Below are 19,490 nucleotides of genomic sequence, written 5' to 3'. Positions count from 1 at the left end.
AAAATTGGACCTCCAAGTAACTCAGGGGATAGTAATCGCCAGTTCCTGTTAATTATAGTAACTATGTCATTGGCATCTGTATTAAAAGTTAAAACAAAATTGGACCTGGACATGCTTCCCTGAGAATCAGGGCATACAGGTGATGGTGAATGACTCAATTCAGGAACAACATGACTCAAGAAAGAAGAAAAATAGCCATTAGCTCTCTTGGTCTTAACTTCAAAACACAACTCATCAATCAAGGTTTCTGGATAACCTCGATCCAGAAATAAATTGGCTATGAAATCACACTCTTCCAAAAATTCACTATCCCTTGACACCATCCTAGCTGCTCTTACAGGTTGTCCTTTGACTATAGCCTTTTTCTGGTGAAGCGGATGGTCACTATCATAATGTAGATAAGAATTAGAGAAAGTTGATTTCCGATGGATTCTGGCTCCAAACTGACCTAGACTTCAGTCAAGAAGGTCAGAAGGTCAAGAAGAACTGAGAGCTTCTAATGAGTCCAATTCAATCTTGGAAATGTTGAGATTTTCTAATACCCGATCAAAAAAACCCTTTGAAGTGATATATAACACAGGGAAGGATTTCAAAATATATAATTATTCAAATTTTGTTTTCTCCCAACCCCTTGTTGACATTTTAGCCAAGGGCTTAACTTTTATACCCTCTAGACGTGCTAGTGTTGATAAATCAATTTTAGACCTTAAACTTTTTGTGAGAAAGTTGAACTTGGCCCTTTTATTGGGAGAGACGGTCCAACCAAGGCCTATGTATCACATTCCAAGTACATATAATCCACCTTTGGCCCCTTGCTTGGGAGTGTTTGAGCACATGTGTGATGTGGACATTAGGAATTTGCTTAAGTGTAAACGACAGACCCACTTCAACATTTCCAAGACTGAATTGGACTCATTGGAAGCTCTTAGTTCTTCTTCTATCAGAATAATGAAACCTGACAAAGGAGGTGGATTAGTAGCTATGGAACAGGATGAATATATAGATAGACTTTTAGCGATACTTTCTACAGACACTTATAGAGAAGTATCTAAGAATGAATTGAATATTAGTATGAACCGTGTGCGGTCATACTTTGAAGACATGTTCATTAGTGGGTCTCTGGATATGGACATTTACAATTTTATTTCAGTACCCTCACCACGCATTCCAGCATTATTTGGGAATCCCAAGATTCATAAAAGTATTGGTGATCCCCCTATGTGCCAATTAGTGAACGAGAGGGGTAGTATTACCTATGCAGCAGCGAAGGTAGTAGACACCATCCTCAAACAATATGTATCGCAGGTACCACACATAGCCAGAGATTCTTGGTCCTTTTTGAAAAAAGTTGGACTAGCTACTTTTGAAGGAAGTGCCTATTTTCTGACCATTGATGTCATTGATTTATATTCTTCAATCCCCCATGAGGTAGCACTTGAATGGATTCAACTGGAGATGATTTATTACCAAGCTCCACCCAAAGAGATATCTATGGTGAGTGAATTGTTGAATATTATTTTGACATGTAAATATTTCACATTCAACAACAGATGGTTCCATCAGTTGATTGGTGTGCCTATGGGGTCTCCGTGTGGCGCCAGTGTAGCTAATTTGGTCATGACTCATTGGGAAAGAACGTTTGCCTTTCCCAATAATATTATTCAAGAGAAAGTCGTTCTGTACATAAGATTCTTGGACGACATTTTTATCTTGTTTAATGGCTCACTGGAAGAAGCCCAAGACCCAGTGATCGGCTTCAATAATTCGTCTGACTTTTTGAAATTTACTTGTACAATAGACATGGAGAAGATATCCTATTTGGATGTGGAACTTTATAAAGACAGAAGTCTAGGTCAGTTTGGAGCCAGAATCCATCGGAAATCAACTTTCTCTAATTCTTATCTACATTATGATAGTGACCATCCACTTCACCAGAAAAAACTTGTAAGAGCAGCTAGGATGGTGTCAAGGGATAGTGAATTTTTGGAAGAGTGTGATTTCATAGCCAATTTATTTCTGGATCGAGGTTATCCAGAAACCTTGATTGATGAGTTGTGTTTTGAAGTTAAGACCAAGAGAGCTAATGGCTATTTTTCTTCTATCTTGAGTCATGTTTTTCCTGAATTGAGTCATTCACCATCACCTGTATGCCCTGATTCTCAGGGAAACATGTCCAGGTCCAATTTTATTTTAACTTTTAATACAGATGCCAATGACATAGTTACTATAATTAAGAGGAACTGGCAATTACTATCCCCTGAGTTACTTAGAGGTCCAATTTTTGATAAAGGCCCATTGATAACATACAGAAGGGGCCCTAACATCAAAAATATTCTGGAATCTACACAAAATTTAGTAACACCAAGATCAGGGATGTATAAATGTAATATGTGCAAGTATTGCAGATTTGTCCAGGCAGGTACAGCCTTTACAGTTAAGATCAGGAAATTCCTCATCAGGGGACGTTTCACTTGTTCCAGTACCCAAGTGGTATACCTTGCTCAATGTTCATCATGCCCCAGTTTTTACATTGGCAAGACTGAGAGGAAACTCCAGGAAAGAATGTACGAGCATTTGTATGCCATAAGAAGAATGAAAATGGACAATGCTTTGGCTATGCACATTCAGAACAACCCAAACCATGAGTTTACATTTATGGTTACAGATCAACTGTATAATACCAATTCTTATGGACCTGAGACAGATAGATTAGAATGTAAAGAGCTTCTTTGGCAATTAAGATTGGAAGCATATCGCCCCCCTGGTCTTAACAGCTCGTTATCCATTATTTGTTTTTTAAAACTTAAAAGTTTGAAGAGGTGACGAGCTGTGTATTCTCACAGTTTTTTTTTAAATGAGAGTCAAAAAATGAAAAATGAGAGTCAACAAATTAATGGTTTTATAACTCTTTATTAGTCGACAGTGGTGGAGCGTTAATAGTTATCAGTTATTGTTATGATTATACATCATTATCATTATTTTACAATATATATTATTGATTCATATTTTATTATTTAGTAATTTTAGGTCTAGATACGCTAACTTTTAGCCCTGTTTTATTTAATGACAGTATTAAACCTATACTGAGTAGCCTAAATTTATGTTATATTATATGTCACATGTCATATTTTATATTTCTATATTATTATTTTTATTATTTAGTGAGATATGATTATTATTATATTATTTTTCTTGGGTAGCTGTTCTAGTTATTTAGATACTTAGGACAGTATGCATTAATTTCATTATATTTATTATAATCATTACATTAGTTATTTTACTTGAAAGTAGGCAAGATACAATGTATGCATAGGTAATTTTTGATTAGGAAGCGTTGCGCTTCCATTATTAGTATTTATGCTGTAGGTTGAACATTGTTATTTTTATGTTATTATATATTTTACATATTTATCTACTTTATACAGTTTAATAATCAAAATACTGGGCTTTTTTCTTTCAGTTTCAAAGCCTGCTATTATTACAGTCTCGGTGTATGAATTTTATTTTTTTTTTTATTACGTTAATAGAGAATTGCAAATGCACCTTAGTTAGCTGTGATCTGTACCTTTAAGGAGCTAAAGGGAGAGCATGGGGCGTGGTTAAGTGTTTCAATGCTGGTATTTAAACTCACCTGTAATGGTGGGAATGTTTTGCTTGTCTGAAGAAGTTAGTGCAAGGTACTAACGAAAATCGTTTACAGTGGCTTAATAAAATTTGTTGTTTTTCATGTTTTTTACGTTTTGGACTGGCCTGAGTCGAATTTATGGTATGATCCCAGTTAATCTCACTAGGGGTAATCTACAGTTATCAACCATGAAATGGGTAAGGCCAAACTAACACCAAAAAGATAGGAACATTCAAGCATCGCACAGAAAAGTGGCTAGGCTTAAAACAGTCATTAAGGGCAGCTACCCTAGTACTTACATATGAACCTATACGTTTAAATGGAGGCCATCAAGATACGTAATACTTTTGCTCTAAGGGAAGAAGAGAAAATGAATCTGACAATACTAAAAAACTAAGATCCAGGCATAATGTGAGTGAAAGCACCAGTACTCTATGTCTTGCATTTATTTTTTTCACAAAGTAGGAAAAGAAACTTTTAATGTGTATGTGGCTGATATAAGGCACAAAGCACATGACTGTGAATCTGAAGAGTTGTGAGATTCAATGATCAGAGAGATGATTGCTTGTGGAATTGGTAATGACTACATAAAAGGCAGACTATTGAGACAGTCAAACATAACACTGAAAACACTCATTGCTGTTTGCTGAGCAAACAAACTTTCAACTATGCAGTAAAAAAACACTGTCTGATGGTATGGAAGTGTATAAAAGTGACAAAGAAATTCAGAATTAGCAGAAAGACTGTACAAATAATAAAAACCAACAGGACTTCATAGTGAACAAAAAACACATTGCCCAAGATGGTATCTAGTGACAAATGAGGAGCAAGGAACCACACTCAGTATAAGTACTGGGGTTGTACATATGGAAAGAGGCAATGCAAAACAAAAGATCAAGTTTGTAGGATGTGCATTGCAATGGCACTATGAAAAATGCTCTTTATCAGAAAAAGACCAAAAAATGTAAAGTTAATGCGTCAAACACTGGAAAAGATAAGAAATCTGAAGTGCTTGTGAATACTGTACAAATTACTTCTGTACAGAGTAGTATTAAAAATATGGATGACAGTACTACCATGCCAAGAAAAAAGCTGAAGGGAAACAGGGAATTCGACCAGCCATCCCTGGAAATTGTGTGTGTGTAAAAATAATTATTTGTTTGAAAAGCAGTTACCGAGGGCAAGAGATAACAAAAGACACTATGGTTCACAGAGAGGGAGAGGTGAGAAAGGAGGTGAGAAAGGAGCTTGGGCCACTAGGCCAAAGACTCATCTCACAGGTTGACAAGTTCATAGATAAGTACTAGGCTAGCTGCCATTGCAGGCCATTTTAAGCCTAGCCAGTTTCCCTTTTTGTACTCGATATAACCTGTCCCATTCGTTTGTAGATTTGCTTACCCATCCTATGGTCGATGATTATATATTACTCCTAATGAGAATAACTACAATCATACCATAGATAATTTGAGGGGACCCATTCAAGGGATAAAGCATTTAGGAGCTGCCTCTGTCCATTAGTAGTACAAGGGAGTGTCCTTGGGTAAATGTTCTGTTTCCCATACACAGATCTAAGTTATGCTTGAAAACGGACAGGAAAGAACTTTGTTTTATGACGGTAGTGAGTCTCTTCCAAAGCAATGGCATCCTCTGCAAGATACACTTGCCCCTCCAAACCACTCTGTTGATGTTGTCGAAGCAGTTTAGATACCAAGACCAAGTATGTCTGACGCCATTTGACTTGCTGATGTGCAATAAATCCATCAGTAATGGGTAGGAGGATGCCTTGTATGCCAGACACAGATCACCCCTTAGTAGTCTGTGGGATACTGGCTATAGTGACAGGGCTTTGAGTCAATCCATTTAGGACATGTTTAGGCCTTGTATCCTGTTAGTAAGGTATCTCTGTTGGTGCTCTAGTTGCTGTACGTCTCTGAAGACTCTGAACAGATACATGCCAAAGGGGGCATTATATTCAATGACTGGCTTAATGAGGGCTGAGTAAAGGGGGACAACGAGATCCCTAGATCTAGATGCAATTCCTTTGTTATAAGCTGTGCAATATAGAAGGCTTTTTTACAACAACAGACAGATGGTCAAAAGTTAGATCACTGGTCACATGAGTTCCAAAATCCCGAAAAAGTGGGTCAATTCTTAGGGCCGCATTGTCAATACAGTAGTTCCCTGGGGTATATGATTTCCCAAAGGATAGAATAATGCATTTTTTGGCATTTAATTTCAGTCCATGATTTTGGCACTAGTTATTCATTTGAAACCTTCATGCAGGATAGCGAAGTCAATTGGAGATTCAATGACTGATCCTAGCTTGCAGTCAACTGCAAACATAGTCAACTGGGGCCCTCTGATACTGATTTTGTTATTTCAGTACATGATCAGTGAGTAGTCCTATTCTGGACATGGGTATTGGAAGCCCATACCCAGGATAGCTGTACATATCCCCATTATGATCTGGAGGTAAGGTTGCATTTGTTTAACTGGTTATTGAATCAGATTTATAAACACTTTTTTTCCTCTTTACTAGTTGTGCTACTTGAGAGGTCATCTCTCTGCTGGCCTGCAGGCATATTTGGGACACTAGAAATGATCCAATGACTGTACCCTGTTTCACACTGCTTTATGCATTTCAATGCTATAATTCCACCTTAAGTAAATATATGCATAATAACTCATATTGAATGCACAATGGTTGTTTTGCTTTACCCCTGATTAACTGAAAAGTTCTACTGTTGCTGTTACATGTAACCTGGACTGAGCCTGCAGTCAGTTATACTATGATCAGCACTCTAGCCATGCAAACAATTATAAATAAAATAAATCTCATCTACAATAAGGAAAATGTCCCACATTGAAACTAAATGATAATTTGGGGCAAAGATTTGCTATACAAGCATCAGAACTATATAACTAATAGACTCCAAGATCACACACTGTACAAGAAAATGTGATGAAGTTACACAGAAGAAATCACAGACATTTACGGAACTCTCATTAGCTATGCAAACTACAGTACTAGAGTACCGTTGCTTTCAAGTTTCGCTGTTATATTTCGTGATTTCTTAATGCCCTATAATGCCTACTATACCAAACACAAAATACCTGCAGGAAAGCTACTCTGATTCGGTGACTGTACATATTAACTAAGGCTAATGCATATTACATCTCTTGGGTTCATTAAATATACACTGTCCCTCCTTTTCCCAGCATTACATAAAGCTAACTATCATTCAGTTGAGTGTGCAATAGTATACAGTTAGAAAGTATTGCTACATATAATCATTCTTTGTTATAATTAAAGGAGGATGTAATATACCTTTAGGAAGAGTGTGTTATGTGGGGATGTGAGTCATGTGACCAAAGGGAGCTAGGGCACTTCCGACTAAACCACTAAGCTAGTAGCATCTGTCTCATGTCTCCTCATTTACCAAGCCAATGCTTACTGTTACACACATTATAGTAGCATCTTGAACATAAGTTGATCCTGGAAGACCAGTGAGTATTTAACAACATATACAGTTACCATTTCTTTTTGAAATGCATACCTTGAACTGTAAAGGAACATGTTTTTAATTTTGAGTTTGTACACGCCAATATTCTTAGTATTTTGCTGTCCTTTGTTAATACACTGAGACTCCGGTTATACAATTCATGTACTCTACAAAATATCAATAGGTTTACCTCCCTTCTTGATTAGACCTATACTAATAACACATGGGGTAATTTTATGTGATCTTATGCAATCATCAAGAGTTAAGTGGAAGGAGACTAAGGTGTTATACTTTTAACATTCAGGAAAAGTTTGTCCAACATTGAGGGAATCCTTTGCATTATAAATCTATCCTTCCAAGAAGTCATACTTATGTTACAATTTAAGTTAAGGGTTGTGGAGCAAGTGTTCCTCCAATTACCAGTGTTTCTGAGATGCAGAAGATCTAGTAAACGAGAGTCTTTAATAATCTGAAAGGCAAGACAGAGGTCTTTACAATGATTTCTGTACAAGATGGGGAAAAAAGTGAAAGATTTTTTTTAATCTATCTAAAACGCTAAAGAAGTTTAGTTCATTCATTCTCTTGGTTAGGAAACACTGAGGTGTTTGAAGCTGGGTATGTCAGAACATTATATTCAATGACTGGCCTATTGAGGGAGGTATAGGGGGACTGAGACTACACTAGATCTTATGGATATGCCTTTGTAATTAACTGGGCAATGAAAAAAGATTTCCTTACGGTAACTGACATGTGATGATCAAAGGACAGCTCATTCTCTATAAATGTGCCTAGATTTACAACTATTGTATAATCAGTAGGAAATACTTGCTTCTCAATTCAACTATACTACATTTTTTGCATTAAGTCAAAGGTCATGGTCAGAATGCCAGGTGCTGAATCTGGCTATGTACATAATATTAGCATCTACCATCTGCAAACTTGGTCAACCACAAATCTTGAACATTTCCCTTTACATAAGAGAAATAAATGTCAAAGAGAAAGGGACCAAACACACAACCCAGAAGAACTCCACTAGTGACTAATCAAGTAGATGACAGGTTGCCACTAACTCTCCCCCTATGTACATTATATGATCAAACGGCCAAATAGCAATCTATCATGCAATACACATCTGTTAACCTTTAAGAAGGTAGATTTATCAATAATGTCTGTATGGGAATCTGCATCCCATACCTTAGCTAGTTCAATAAAAATGGCTTGGACAGAATGACCTCTCAGCAATGGCATCAGTCATAGCCTCAGATAGTCACCCAAATTAAGCAATCAAGACCTACTCTTCATAATTAGTGTTTCTACATAACACCACAGAGTCCTGGTAGTCAGGTGCATTAATTATATGCTTTCGGACATACTGATTATTTGTTTTGCATTTATGTATAGTAAGTGAACAAGTCTGCACTTGGTTATAGTGAATCTTAACACTCACACAGCATCTATACTGGGAAGCACAGCATTTTGGTACTTGATAAGCACTTATTATTTGATACAAAGTACTTGGTTAGAATTTATTATTTGGATACAAAGGACTCACATCCATACTGGTACTGCAGGGGGCTGCCTCAACATATGCCTTTTGCAGGGGATTGCTGCAGTATGGCTTCTATAAGCACAAAGGAAACTGTGAAAAAATGTTAAGATAAAGTTAAGAATATCCAAAAATCAGATACAATACCATATTTCAAGAACAGATCTCCAACAATAAATAAGACACTCTTATAACACAGGTACGTCTTAATCAGACAAGCAACTTTTTCAGAGAACTGTATACAAACACTTCAGTTTATCTGAGAAAGTAATACTTTCAAAAGCAAAGTGTGCATTCAACAATCCCACTTCATTCTGAAATTAAAGGGGATATTTTTATATATACCTGCAGTCACAGTTTCACCACTAATTACAGAAAATGCTATATCTTGTCATTTTAAAGATTATCTCATGTTCATTATGCACCTTTACTCTGCTTATGAGTTTTACAAAAAACATGCAAAGATATGCTTAGGAAAACACTGAGCAAGTAAGAAAAGCCAACCTGATAATGAAGGCCCCTCTGGTCTCCAACAATTTCCTCTCACTATTGAATCTCTTGAGTAGGTTCACCATAAATTTAAAGAAGAAGGAATTCATGGTAGGCGTGGATGGGGAGCACTCTGTACCTTTAGCACCTAGATGGAGGAAGGTACAGAAAATATTTACCACAAAAAAGGCAACAGTAGATGATATAACAGTAAAAAGCTACCCAATCTTCAAGACACCAGACACCAAACTGCACACTCAAAATGTCATAAAAATAAACAAAGTGTAAAATTACACTTAGGAAACTAATACCTGGCAATATTACATTGTATAACGGGTATGATTAAAAACTGATTCCTGCTAGGATAAGGCAAAGTTAAATGCACATGCACACACAATATGGATATTGTTGGGGTCTGCTGTGTGAGTATCAAAACAAAACTACTATAGAGTTTAAGGAGCGAGTTTTATGACTCATGGTTTTGCCACTCAAAATAAAATACACTCCTTAAGCTTATGGTACAAGATATTTAATTTATCACTCAAGCAGACCCATACATATATATATATATATATATATATATATATATATATATATATATATATATATATATATATATATATATATATATATATATATATATATGCTATATGTTCCTTTTACCGTTTTTTTCTTGATGTTTTTACTTTGGATTAATATCTTCCATTCATTTCAGTTAGATGTAGTCATTACATCACCCATTCGTGCATGGATTATGTATGCTTTTATGATAGGCCTGACTCATCATTTGGTTTTCTACTTTTATTCTGAAACAAATTTAAATTTTTTTAGTAGCACCAGGTAATTTGGGGCATTTTAGCAGTAGAATGAGTTATGCTGACATATGTCAGTTTTATAGTTTATTTATGTTCGTTCAATTTTATTCAGTGTACATTTTTGTATTCAGGTATACTTTGCTGTTAATGACATTTTCTCACTGGCTAACGTCATCTGCAAATCTGCTTTCATTTTTATTATATCATATTAGCCGTTTTCATTATATTCTTGGTGATTTTTTTCCCTGGAGTTTCATTAAGGTTGGCAAAGATTTCATGGGGCTTGAATGTCTCTTTTTATGTTCAGTTTCTTTTTTTTTCCTCTGCAGGTATCAATATGGCTGAGAGACTGGTTACATGGTTAGTTTATTCAACAAATTTATAGAAATTGTCATTGGTATAGTCTCTCTCAACACAGTTAAAGACATCCTGTCAAACAGACACTTAAAATGAAAACAGGGTCTTCTGTCTGTGATCAATCTCCTCTACACACAGAAGTCCCTCAGAGGTCCATCTCTGACCCCCAAATATTTTCTTTCTCTGTTAATAAACTACCTTATGACCACATATCTACTAAGTTTCTGTATGCAACAGTCTGTGAATGCAATTATAACCAGACTTTGATTCCAGCCAGCAAGACTGAGTGTCTTAAGAAGACTTCAAATCCCACAGCAAGAGCAAGCAGTAAGCAGCAGTAAGCAGAGAGCTCAAAATATAATTTTTCAATAGCGAGGCAGCTGAGTGACTAGCACCATGCAAGCTAGCCTGCATCTGAACCTACACTCTGCATTCAACCACAGGGGGAGTGATGGTAAGCCCTGCAGAGGGTTACTTCAGTTAAATTGCAGTAACTAACATTTGTACGTATGTGTCAATTCTGAACAAAAGTATTCCAGTTTATGCAGCTTGCAGTAATAAAGTTTTTTAGACGTCTACATCTGGAGTGAGACAGAAGTTCCAGTCGCAGTGCCATAATTTCGCTAAAGAAAAGGGGGATATCCAGTAGCCCAATAGTTCACTGCCTGTTGTGCTTTCCCAGCTTCTCAAGTGACTTTGAAAAATTTCCAGCCATCTGCAACAACAGCCTGATCACCTGTTTTCTTGGTCACTGGTAAGACTTTTTTCTACGTCACATTTTTTAGTATGGTTGCTATTCGATAGTTTGGATGTTAGACAGTATGGATATTTTCATGCATAATTCAAGCAAATGTAAAAAATTGCAATGTTGGTATACACAGTATATTAGTAAATGTAAAACCTTAGTAGGGCAGGCTGATAGTAAGGCATTATGCAAATGTATTAAACAACAGTTACAAGATGAAGAAAATAGATTAGCTGAACTGACAGAGACCGACTTCCTTCATAAATTGGGAAAGAGTAGAAAACTACAGCTGATCTGTACAAAAGAAATATATTTTATAACATGTTTGTGTTTTGAAAATGGTTAAGCTTACATGGTAGGATGATAGGATCTGACAAATCATTCTCAAATGTTTAAAACTTCCATTCAATTAAAGCAATATATTTATCAGTATTACAGTAAAGTAGAGCATATGACTGACATTCTCATAGCATAGTCAAAAGGTAAACAAAACAGTTCTTGTATATAAAAATTAAATAAAAATAGTTAATAAGAATAATGATTTAAAGTTACAAGACAGACATGCATGTATGTTATTTTCATCTAGAGTACATTTGTTTACAATGCACAAAAGCAAAAGGCAGACAACAGCAAATATAAATAATGTAAGTATAAACATACGTTAATTAAGCTAATATCTATTTTGTTTTTTACAATTTTTTTATAATTATATAGTAACGCCAAACAGTTAAAGTTCTGAATTTTAAAAAGAAATAAAATCACGGATGGTATTAGTCAAACAGTCTTTGTAAAATGAATGTCAGAACAGTTAAATAAATAAATAAAAAATACTGAAATCAAAAGTTAAAAAAATATATATGATTAAAGGAAAAATGCTAAAAAGGGTTAACTGAAATGTGAGCTCAGACCTTCCTAGACTGGATGAATAGTTACAGGAAATGTTGAACAGATAGATAAGAAACAAGACTGCCAGACAAGTGGCTTGAGTTTTTCTAAAAACTTATTATTTAAAACATAATTGTTAAAATGTTCACATGCAACACTATTTGGTAATTATAATAAAACATCACAATTGTGCATATATGTCACTGATAAAAAAGAATAAAAAAAAAAAACTTAGTTACATCAAGTATAGCCAACAGATGGGTTATATTATACATACAGTTCAAATAAAGTAGACAGGAGGGTACAAATAACTACTACTAGTAGAAACAGACAGCAAAGGCAACAGAAAAGATGATCATATCAGACAAAGGTCTACAGTTTAATAACCTAATAAAGCAAATATATAACCAAAGTGTTGGGCTGACATACATTCTATTCTCACAGTATAAAGCAGATAAACAATACTGCAGTACTACAGGGGGAGGGGTACTTTATCAGTTTTACACAGTGTGTGAGCATTATGTGTTGCAAAAGGGTCTGAAATAAAGCTAAAAGCAGAAGTTCCTTCTTAACAACACTCTTTCAGGGGGAGGGAAAAACAGGTATTAGTGCATTAGAAATATTAGTTATTAAACACAGATTAAACCTGACAGGATAAGATATTTTACAAGTTAATAGCTATCATAATGGCTATTATTGTATTGTTTAGTATTAAATTGTATTTACAACCTGTTAAACTGTAAAGTTATACAAGAGATACTTTAAAAAAACAAGAGATGGCTTAAAATTGATAACAGCTATACAAGAGAGAGTAAAGATATGTAAAAAAACTGAACAAGATTGGACACTATTTTTTAATATGTTTTTGGCAAGACAATGTTGGTATAAAAAAGCATGAATATTTTTAATTGCTGAGTATGTAGTTTAAAATAACAGGACATATGCATTTGGTGCCAATTCCACTAGATATGCCTTACTAATAATCTTTTTGTAACGTATTCCTACATTGTTTCCTTCTGTTTTATTAGTCTAACTATAGTACCATGCCTTTAACTTTTTTTCTTATTTTATTTCTACTTTTAATGTATTTTTAGATTCTTTTTGCAATTTTCTCTTTTTTCAACTTGTATATTTTTGTGCATATTAATTTTTTTGTGATATATAATTGTTGCTTGCCTGTTCTGGAGCTTTTCTCCCCGGGCCTCGACTGTAAACGGATATATGTCCAGCTTGACTAGCCCGGTCAACAAATGTAAAATAAAATAAATAAATAAATAAATAAATATTTCTAAAGAAACATAAACATTTTCCAAGATTTTGCTTAATATTAATGCTATTAAATTTGTAAGATTAGACTAAATTTACTTTATAGTCTTTGTATGTACAAATACAGAAGAATTTAGTACAAATTAAATTAATGCCTAGCAATGAATATGTGTGAAAAACCATGTTTTAAAAAATTGGGTTCAGGATAGCTGCTAGATTGAAATGCATGAATAGCAAACAGTCTGTGTAAATACATACTGTACAGAATACATTGTAATATGTTTAAAAGTAATTTGTCAAGTTGTAATATCACTGGTTTTACCCCAGTAAAATAATTGCTTTCAAATATTTATTATCTAAGCCCAGTTCAGTACTTTACCAAGATGTTAATGGGCAGTTCAAAGACATGACCACAATGTATAAATGCTTGCAGTAGCACATGGTTCTTGTCTCTTATAGTTAATTCAACAGTTGCAAAGAGTTAATGAAACAGTTCTAAGTCATAAATTAAATTCTGTAATTGCAAAAGAATAAATTAATCAAGTTAAACTAAAGCAGACACAGCTCATAATTGATAAAATAATTTCACAGAATGGTGTGCAAAAGAAAAAGTTGTTAAATACATTCAGTTTTGGTAGTAATACTTTAATATCACTGTATTAACTATGTAAAATTGCATTTTGATTTGTTGTATCAAAAGACTATATAATGTGATAAAAAAATACATATCAGTATAAAATGTTTTGAGTATGTTTAAAAACAGAGGGAATTGTTAGATATTATGAACTTAAGGCTGAAATTAATTCTGTTCTAAATATGCTGAAAGAAAAAGCTTGCTTAAATGCAGAAACAGAATTTAGTAATATGTGATCAGCAACCATACTAAATGACTGTGGCTTAAAAAAATAAGGAACTTGCTTATGAGTGTATTAAACACACATCAAGAAAGCTGAACTTCTTACAGATGTGACAAGAATGTAATCTGCTTTCACTGGACAACAGGACATGCTTTTCTAAGAAAGTTTAAAAATGTGCTTTTCTAATCCACAAGGCGTTTTCTTGAAGACAGTTTACTTATCAGCATTTGCACAAGAACAGATGTGTTAGCATTTGCGTCATCAAGCCAGTATCTTTCCAAAACCTAGAGGGTGTGAGTTTAACTAAAATATGTATAAAAAGTCTGTATTAAATCTAGTTGTTAGGGGTATGGTAGGGACACATTTGGTGTTCTGAGGTAAATGTTATATCTCTCACATCATCTGTACTATATGAGAAGTAAAGTTGGAACAGTACTTTAAACTGCAACATTTGTCCGGTTTGGTTTATTATAAAAGTTATTGGTTACTGCTCTTAAAGTCAGATGCTGTATCAGTGTATATTCTGCAAGTTTCTGTATGCAACAGACTGTGAATGCAATTATAACCAGACTTTGATTCCAGCCAGCAAGACTGAGTGTCTTAAGAAGACTTCAAATCCCACAGCAAGAGCAAGCAGTAAGCAGAGAGAGCTCAATATATTTTTTCAGTATGGTCATCTACAGCCTTAGTAGTAATCACCCAAAACACCCAATCCAGCTTCAAAAGACCTACACCCACTGCAACAGTAGCTAATGAATGCACGTTGTTCAAAACTCATCAAAAACTTTGAGATCTGGCTAGATCAAACATACAACTTCCAGCTCCACAATGAAACAAAATAGAAACAAAATCAATTCCTCTCTCTTCTGGATGAACAAAATTTCTCCTTACCTAACTACCCCAGCAAAAGCAACCATAGGCAACGAAGTTCAGCTATCCCTTCTACAATATGGCCTTCCAATCATAATATCAGCTTCTGACATGAAAAGCACTGACGCTCTTCAAACCATCACAAAGAAAATCTGATGATTCATCACAAATCGCCCTCTATGAGAGCACCACTGCTTCACTCTTTTCAAAGCAAGATGGCTTCCTATAAAACAGAAAGCTGACCTCTTACTTGGATCTCAATTTTTTTTTTAATTCCTCTTCTTCCTTGGAGCTCAGCTTTTTAAACTACTTCTTCTCAAAACAGTCTCTGCTCTAGTATCCACGCTAAGCAAAAAAAAAAAAAAACTTCCAATTACAACTTGAGTGGCTACAATAAGACTGTTCCAACATTTTTAACCCCCAAAACTAAACTGCACACTACCAAATACTACATTTCTATGTGCTCCTCATTTGTAGTCCTTCTTCATCCACCTTAAGGAACTCTCCTCTTACCCCATCTTCAGTCTTCAATATCATCTAAAGAATGCCAGTGTTCCTCATTCCAGTGGGTTGGGGTCACATTGCCTAATCATCTCTCCCCACTATTTCTTCACTTCCCCACTCTTCCATCTTAATCCCACCATGTTACATGCTTCAGCTGCATCAATATAAGTAGTCTATATAATATTTCACTTACAGTGTCATAGGTAGATACTAGGCTATTGGCCCTAGGGCCTATATAAGCCTTGCCAAAAAGCTACACTGGCTTTTGCCACCCAAGAAAATTATTTTCCTGTGCCCCTGTTGAGCAGAGCCACAGAAGTGATCCCCGGGTGAATTTCCTATTTCCCATCCAATCATCAAGATTTTTCTTGAAGAGTGCTAATGAGGAGCTTTGCTTGCTATAGATAGTTTGTTCCAGAGTATGAAAAGTCTCTGTGACAGGAATCTATCCCTCCAGCATGTTCTGTTTATTGTGGTGATATGGTTTAGGTCCCAAGAGCATGTAGCTCGGAGGTATTGGGATTTCTTTAAGTGGAGCATGTCCAACAGCTCTGGGTTTGACATAGCTTTGTATGTTAGGCAGAGATCGCCTCTGAGCAGGCGATATGCGACGGAGTAAAGCTGGAGTTTTTTGAGACGTTCTGCATAGAGCATCTTTCTAAGGCCAGTAATCCTCTTTGTGAGGTATTTCTGCGGCCTTTCCAGTAGTTGTAGATGTCTTGTGAGGTACATACCAAAAGGGGCATTGTACTCTATAATGGGTTTAATGATTGATGAGTAGAGAGGAGCAATTACCTCTCTTTTTTCCTGGATGAGAAACCTTTTGTGATGAGGTGTGTCACATAGAAGGATTTCCTGACTACTGTGGGAATGTGATTATCAAAGGAGAGACTACTGTCCACCTGTGTCCCTGTGTCCCACGGTTTCTTATCACACTTTCGGTGTTAATTAGACTACCGCCTATGTGGTAGTTCATGGGTACAGAGTTTTTACCAAAAGGGATGACAATGCACTTTTGGCATTGAGATTGAGGCCATGGCTTTGACACCAGGCATCTGTCTCAGTGAGGCCCTTCTGTAGGATGTCCACATCGTTAGGAGTTTTGATTATGGCTGCTAGCTTGCAGTCATCTGTGAACTTCATTAACCAAAGACCTTCTGTGTTAGTCTGTACTTCAGAGAAGTAGATACCAAACAGGAGAGGACTCAGGACTGAACCCTGTGGTACTCCACTTGTCAATGGTCTGAAGTCGGATTTGGAGGCTGCTACTTTCACAGTGTGTGTTCTTTCAGTGAGCGAGTTGGCAACACATCTTGTGACATAGGGATTTATACCTAGTTTAGTGAGTTTATCTATAATTCCAGAGTGGAGGATGGTGTCAAAAGCCTTGGCGAGATCTGGATAGGCTGTGTGAACCACCTTACCCTCATCTACGGCTTTGGTGACTGCTTCAAAGAAGTCTATGAGATTTAAAAGACATGATCTGCCTTATACAAACCCGAACTGGGTGGGTTTCAGAGTTTGGAGATTACCAATGTCTTTGTTTATAAGTTCCATGATGATACATTCCATGGCCTTGCAGACCAGGCTCATTAGGCCAATGGGGCGGTAGTTCCCGGGATCCATGGTGGATCCCCCTTTGTGGAGTGGGATAACTGTCGCTGTGCACCATTCAGTGGGCACAAAGCCTGAGGTGAGGCTATGATTGAACAAGGTACTTAGGTGGGGTGCCAGTTTGTTCTGTAGTTCATGTAGAACGCAGCCTGGGATGTTTTCAGGTCCCATGCATGCTGTGTTCTTGGCTTTGGAGTGTGTAGTTTTTACCTGTATAGCCATGATTACAGGAACTTTGCATTCTTCTGGTATAGAAATGGGCCCTTTAGGAGGTGAGAGGGGGTAAAGTTAGCACTGAACCTATCTGCCAGGATGTTGGCAATATCAGCTGGTTCTGTATATTTAGTGCCATTGTGCTATAACTCAGAGCAGATCTGAGTGTTGCCATTGAGAGTCTTGACATAGCTATAGAATGCTTTGTGGTTGTCTTTAGAAACAGTAGTGATTTTGTTTTCGTAACTAGCTTTGGAGGATTTTATGAGGGATCTCAGCTTCTTACTGAGGCTGACCAGGGAGTTCCTCCAATCAAGGGATTTTACTCTTTTTTTGCAGCAGTTTCTTTCTTCTGTTGTAGAGTTTGTTTATGGGAGGGGACCACCAGATTTGCTTCCTTTTTTTGGAGGATAGCATCTTGGTTCTGTTAGGGATAGCACGATCCATGCACTCGTTTAAGTGCATTTGTGTAGGATTCAGCAGTTGTACCGCTATTGTTCGTCTGCATGGGTGTCGTGAATCTTGCCACTTCTGTCTTAAGAAGCGTGAAGTTGGCTTTGGTGAAATTTTTTACAGTGGTTTCCCGCTGGGGGCGGGATGTGGATGTCTAGCATGATTAGCTTGTGGTCGGATCTGACCAACGAGGAATTGACCTCTGGTATGGAACACCGGTCACCCATATTGGTAATGACATATTTATATTATAATGTAGGATATTGCTGCCCCTGGTGGGAGTGTGGATAAGTTGAGCCAAGGCATTAGAATTTATAAATTCCAGAAAACGTTGAGCAAAAGAGTTGGTACACGAGTAGTTTTCCCAGTTAATGATGGGGTAGTTGAAATCACCCATTATTAGGGTGTTAGGTTGTACCCTAATATTTTCCAGTGTATCAAAAAACGATGAGTGGGAATCCTGGGGCATGGTGGGAGATCTGTAGCAAGCTACAATTTGAATTGCGGTCTTGCCCAGAGTTAGTTGCACTTGGATAATCTCAGATGCATTATGCTGAGCAAATAGCCTGGAGGTGTGGATATCCTTAATGAATATGGACACGCCTCTGCCTTTAGTGTTTCAGTCCAGGTTAGATGGCCGAAAGGTGTGGTATGAATTATAGCCTGGTAATGCAGGGGTGCTCTCTGAAGCCTTGAACCAGGTCTCTGTCACTGCACAGATGTCAATGTTCTCCATTTTAAGCAGTGCCTCGAGTGAGTGCATTTTGTGGTTTAGACTTCTAGCATTGAGTAGCATTACCCTCAGATTTTGCTTGCTTGTACCTGTTACGATGGTGAATTTGTCATTTGAACCTTGCCTAAAAAGGCACTATAGGGGTGGCAAGAGCCTTAGCCAGTATCTGGAATCCCAAGGGCGACAGGTGCAGGCCATTTCTGGCAAAGCATCATGACCTGTTGATCATGTCATCCCAGGCAGACAGACACTGGATCTCCTTAGAATGACACCAGAAGCTTAGCCAATAGTTGAAGTCAATCATTTTGTCCTTGTACTGTGGTATCATTCTGGGTGATGGCAGGATGCTACTCAGGGCTAGGGTCATACCTGCCTGGGCTACAAGATGGAGATCTCCTCCATGTCTCTTTTCATGAAGTCCAGGGAGCTACGGCTCAGGTCATTCACACCAACATGGACAATGACAGAGTCATATTTGTACTTGTTGTGTAGTGACCTGAGTGCGTGCGTTATGTGGTGGATCCTGGCACCCGACAGGCAGATGACAGTAAGCTTCTCCTTGTTCAGCCTGGTGGGTGGAACATTAGTGTGCCTGACTATAGAGTCACCTATGACTAGAGTGTTGGGTATGTTGTTATGCCTTATGGGCTGTGGTTGGGTGGCACACTGAGTTTGTGGGCTATGTGTAATTTAGTTTTTTTCCTGCATGTTAGAAATATAACTCTTGCATTTTTTTTTCCTCCACTGCATCCACTGTTCATGAAGCTGTATTTATCCAAAGAACAATTATATTTTCTTTGTCTAATTATTGCTACACAAATCAGTGCTGATTTCACCCAGGCTGCATCTGAAAATGCACAGACAATGCACTATGCTAGTAAACACAAACAAGTAATTAAATATACTGAAGAATGCTTGATATTAACTATGCAGTTAAGTCCAAGGGGTTTAGGAGTTTTTTTTGGAAGTGTTGCACAGGTATTTATACAACCCAAGCTGACTTCAGAAAAAAATT

At 36.7% G+C, this 19,490-nt stretch overlaps 1 protein-coding gene across 2 annotated transcripts in view; it reads right to left on the bottom strand.

The window, feature by feature from the left end:
* The window catches only part of VAC14 (VAC14 component of PIKFYVE complex), a 3,391,123-nt gene that overhangs the window by 1,194,165 nt on the left and 2,177,468 nt on the right, over positions 1-19,490 (bottom strand). For both annotated transcript variants that reach the window (XM_044081299.1, XM_044081298.1), the window contains exon 14: positions 9,179-9,311. In XM_044081299.1, the coding sequence (XP_043937234.1) occupies positions 9,179-9,311 (133 nt within the window). The remainder of the gene's footprint in view (positions 1-9,178; positions 9,312-19,490) is intronic.

This window comes from Protopterus annectens, chromosome 8.part0 (genome assembly GCF_019279795.1).
Source record: "Protopterus annectens isolate FY-2018-M chromosome 8.part0, PAN1.0, whole genome shotgun sequence".
Classification (NCBI taxonomy): domain Eukaryota; kingdom Metazoa; phylum Chordata; order Ceratodontiformes; family Protopteridae; genus Protopterus; species Protopterus annectens.
The sequence above is the reverse complement of the archived record's forward strand: the minus strand, read 5'-3'. Positions and strand labels throughout refer to the sequence as shown.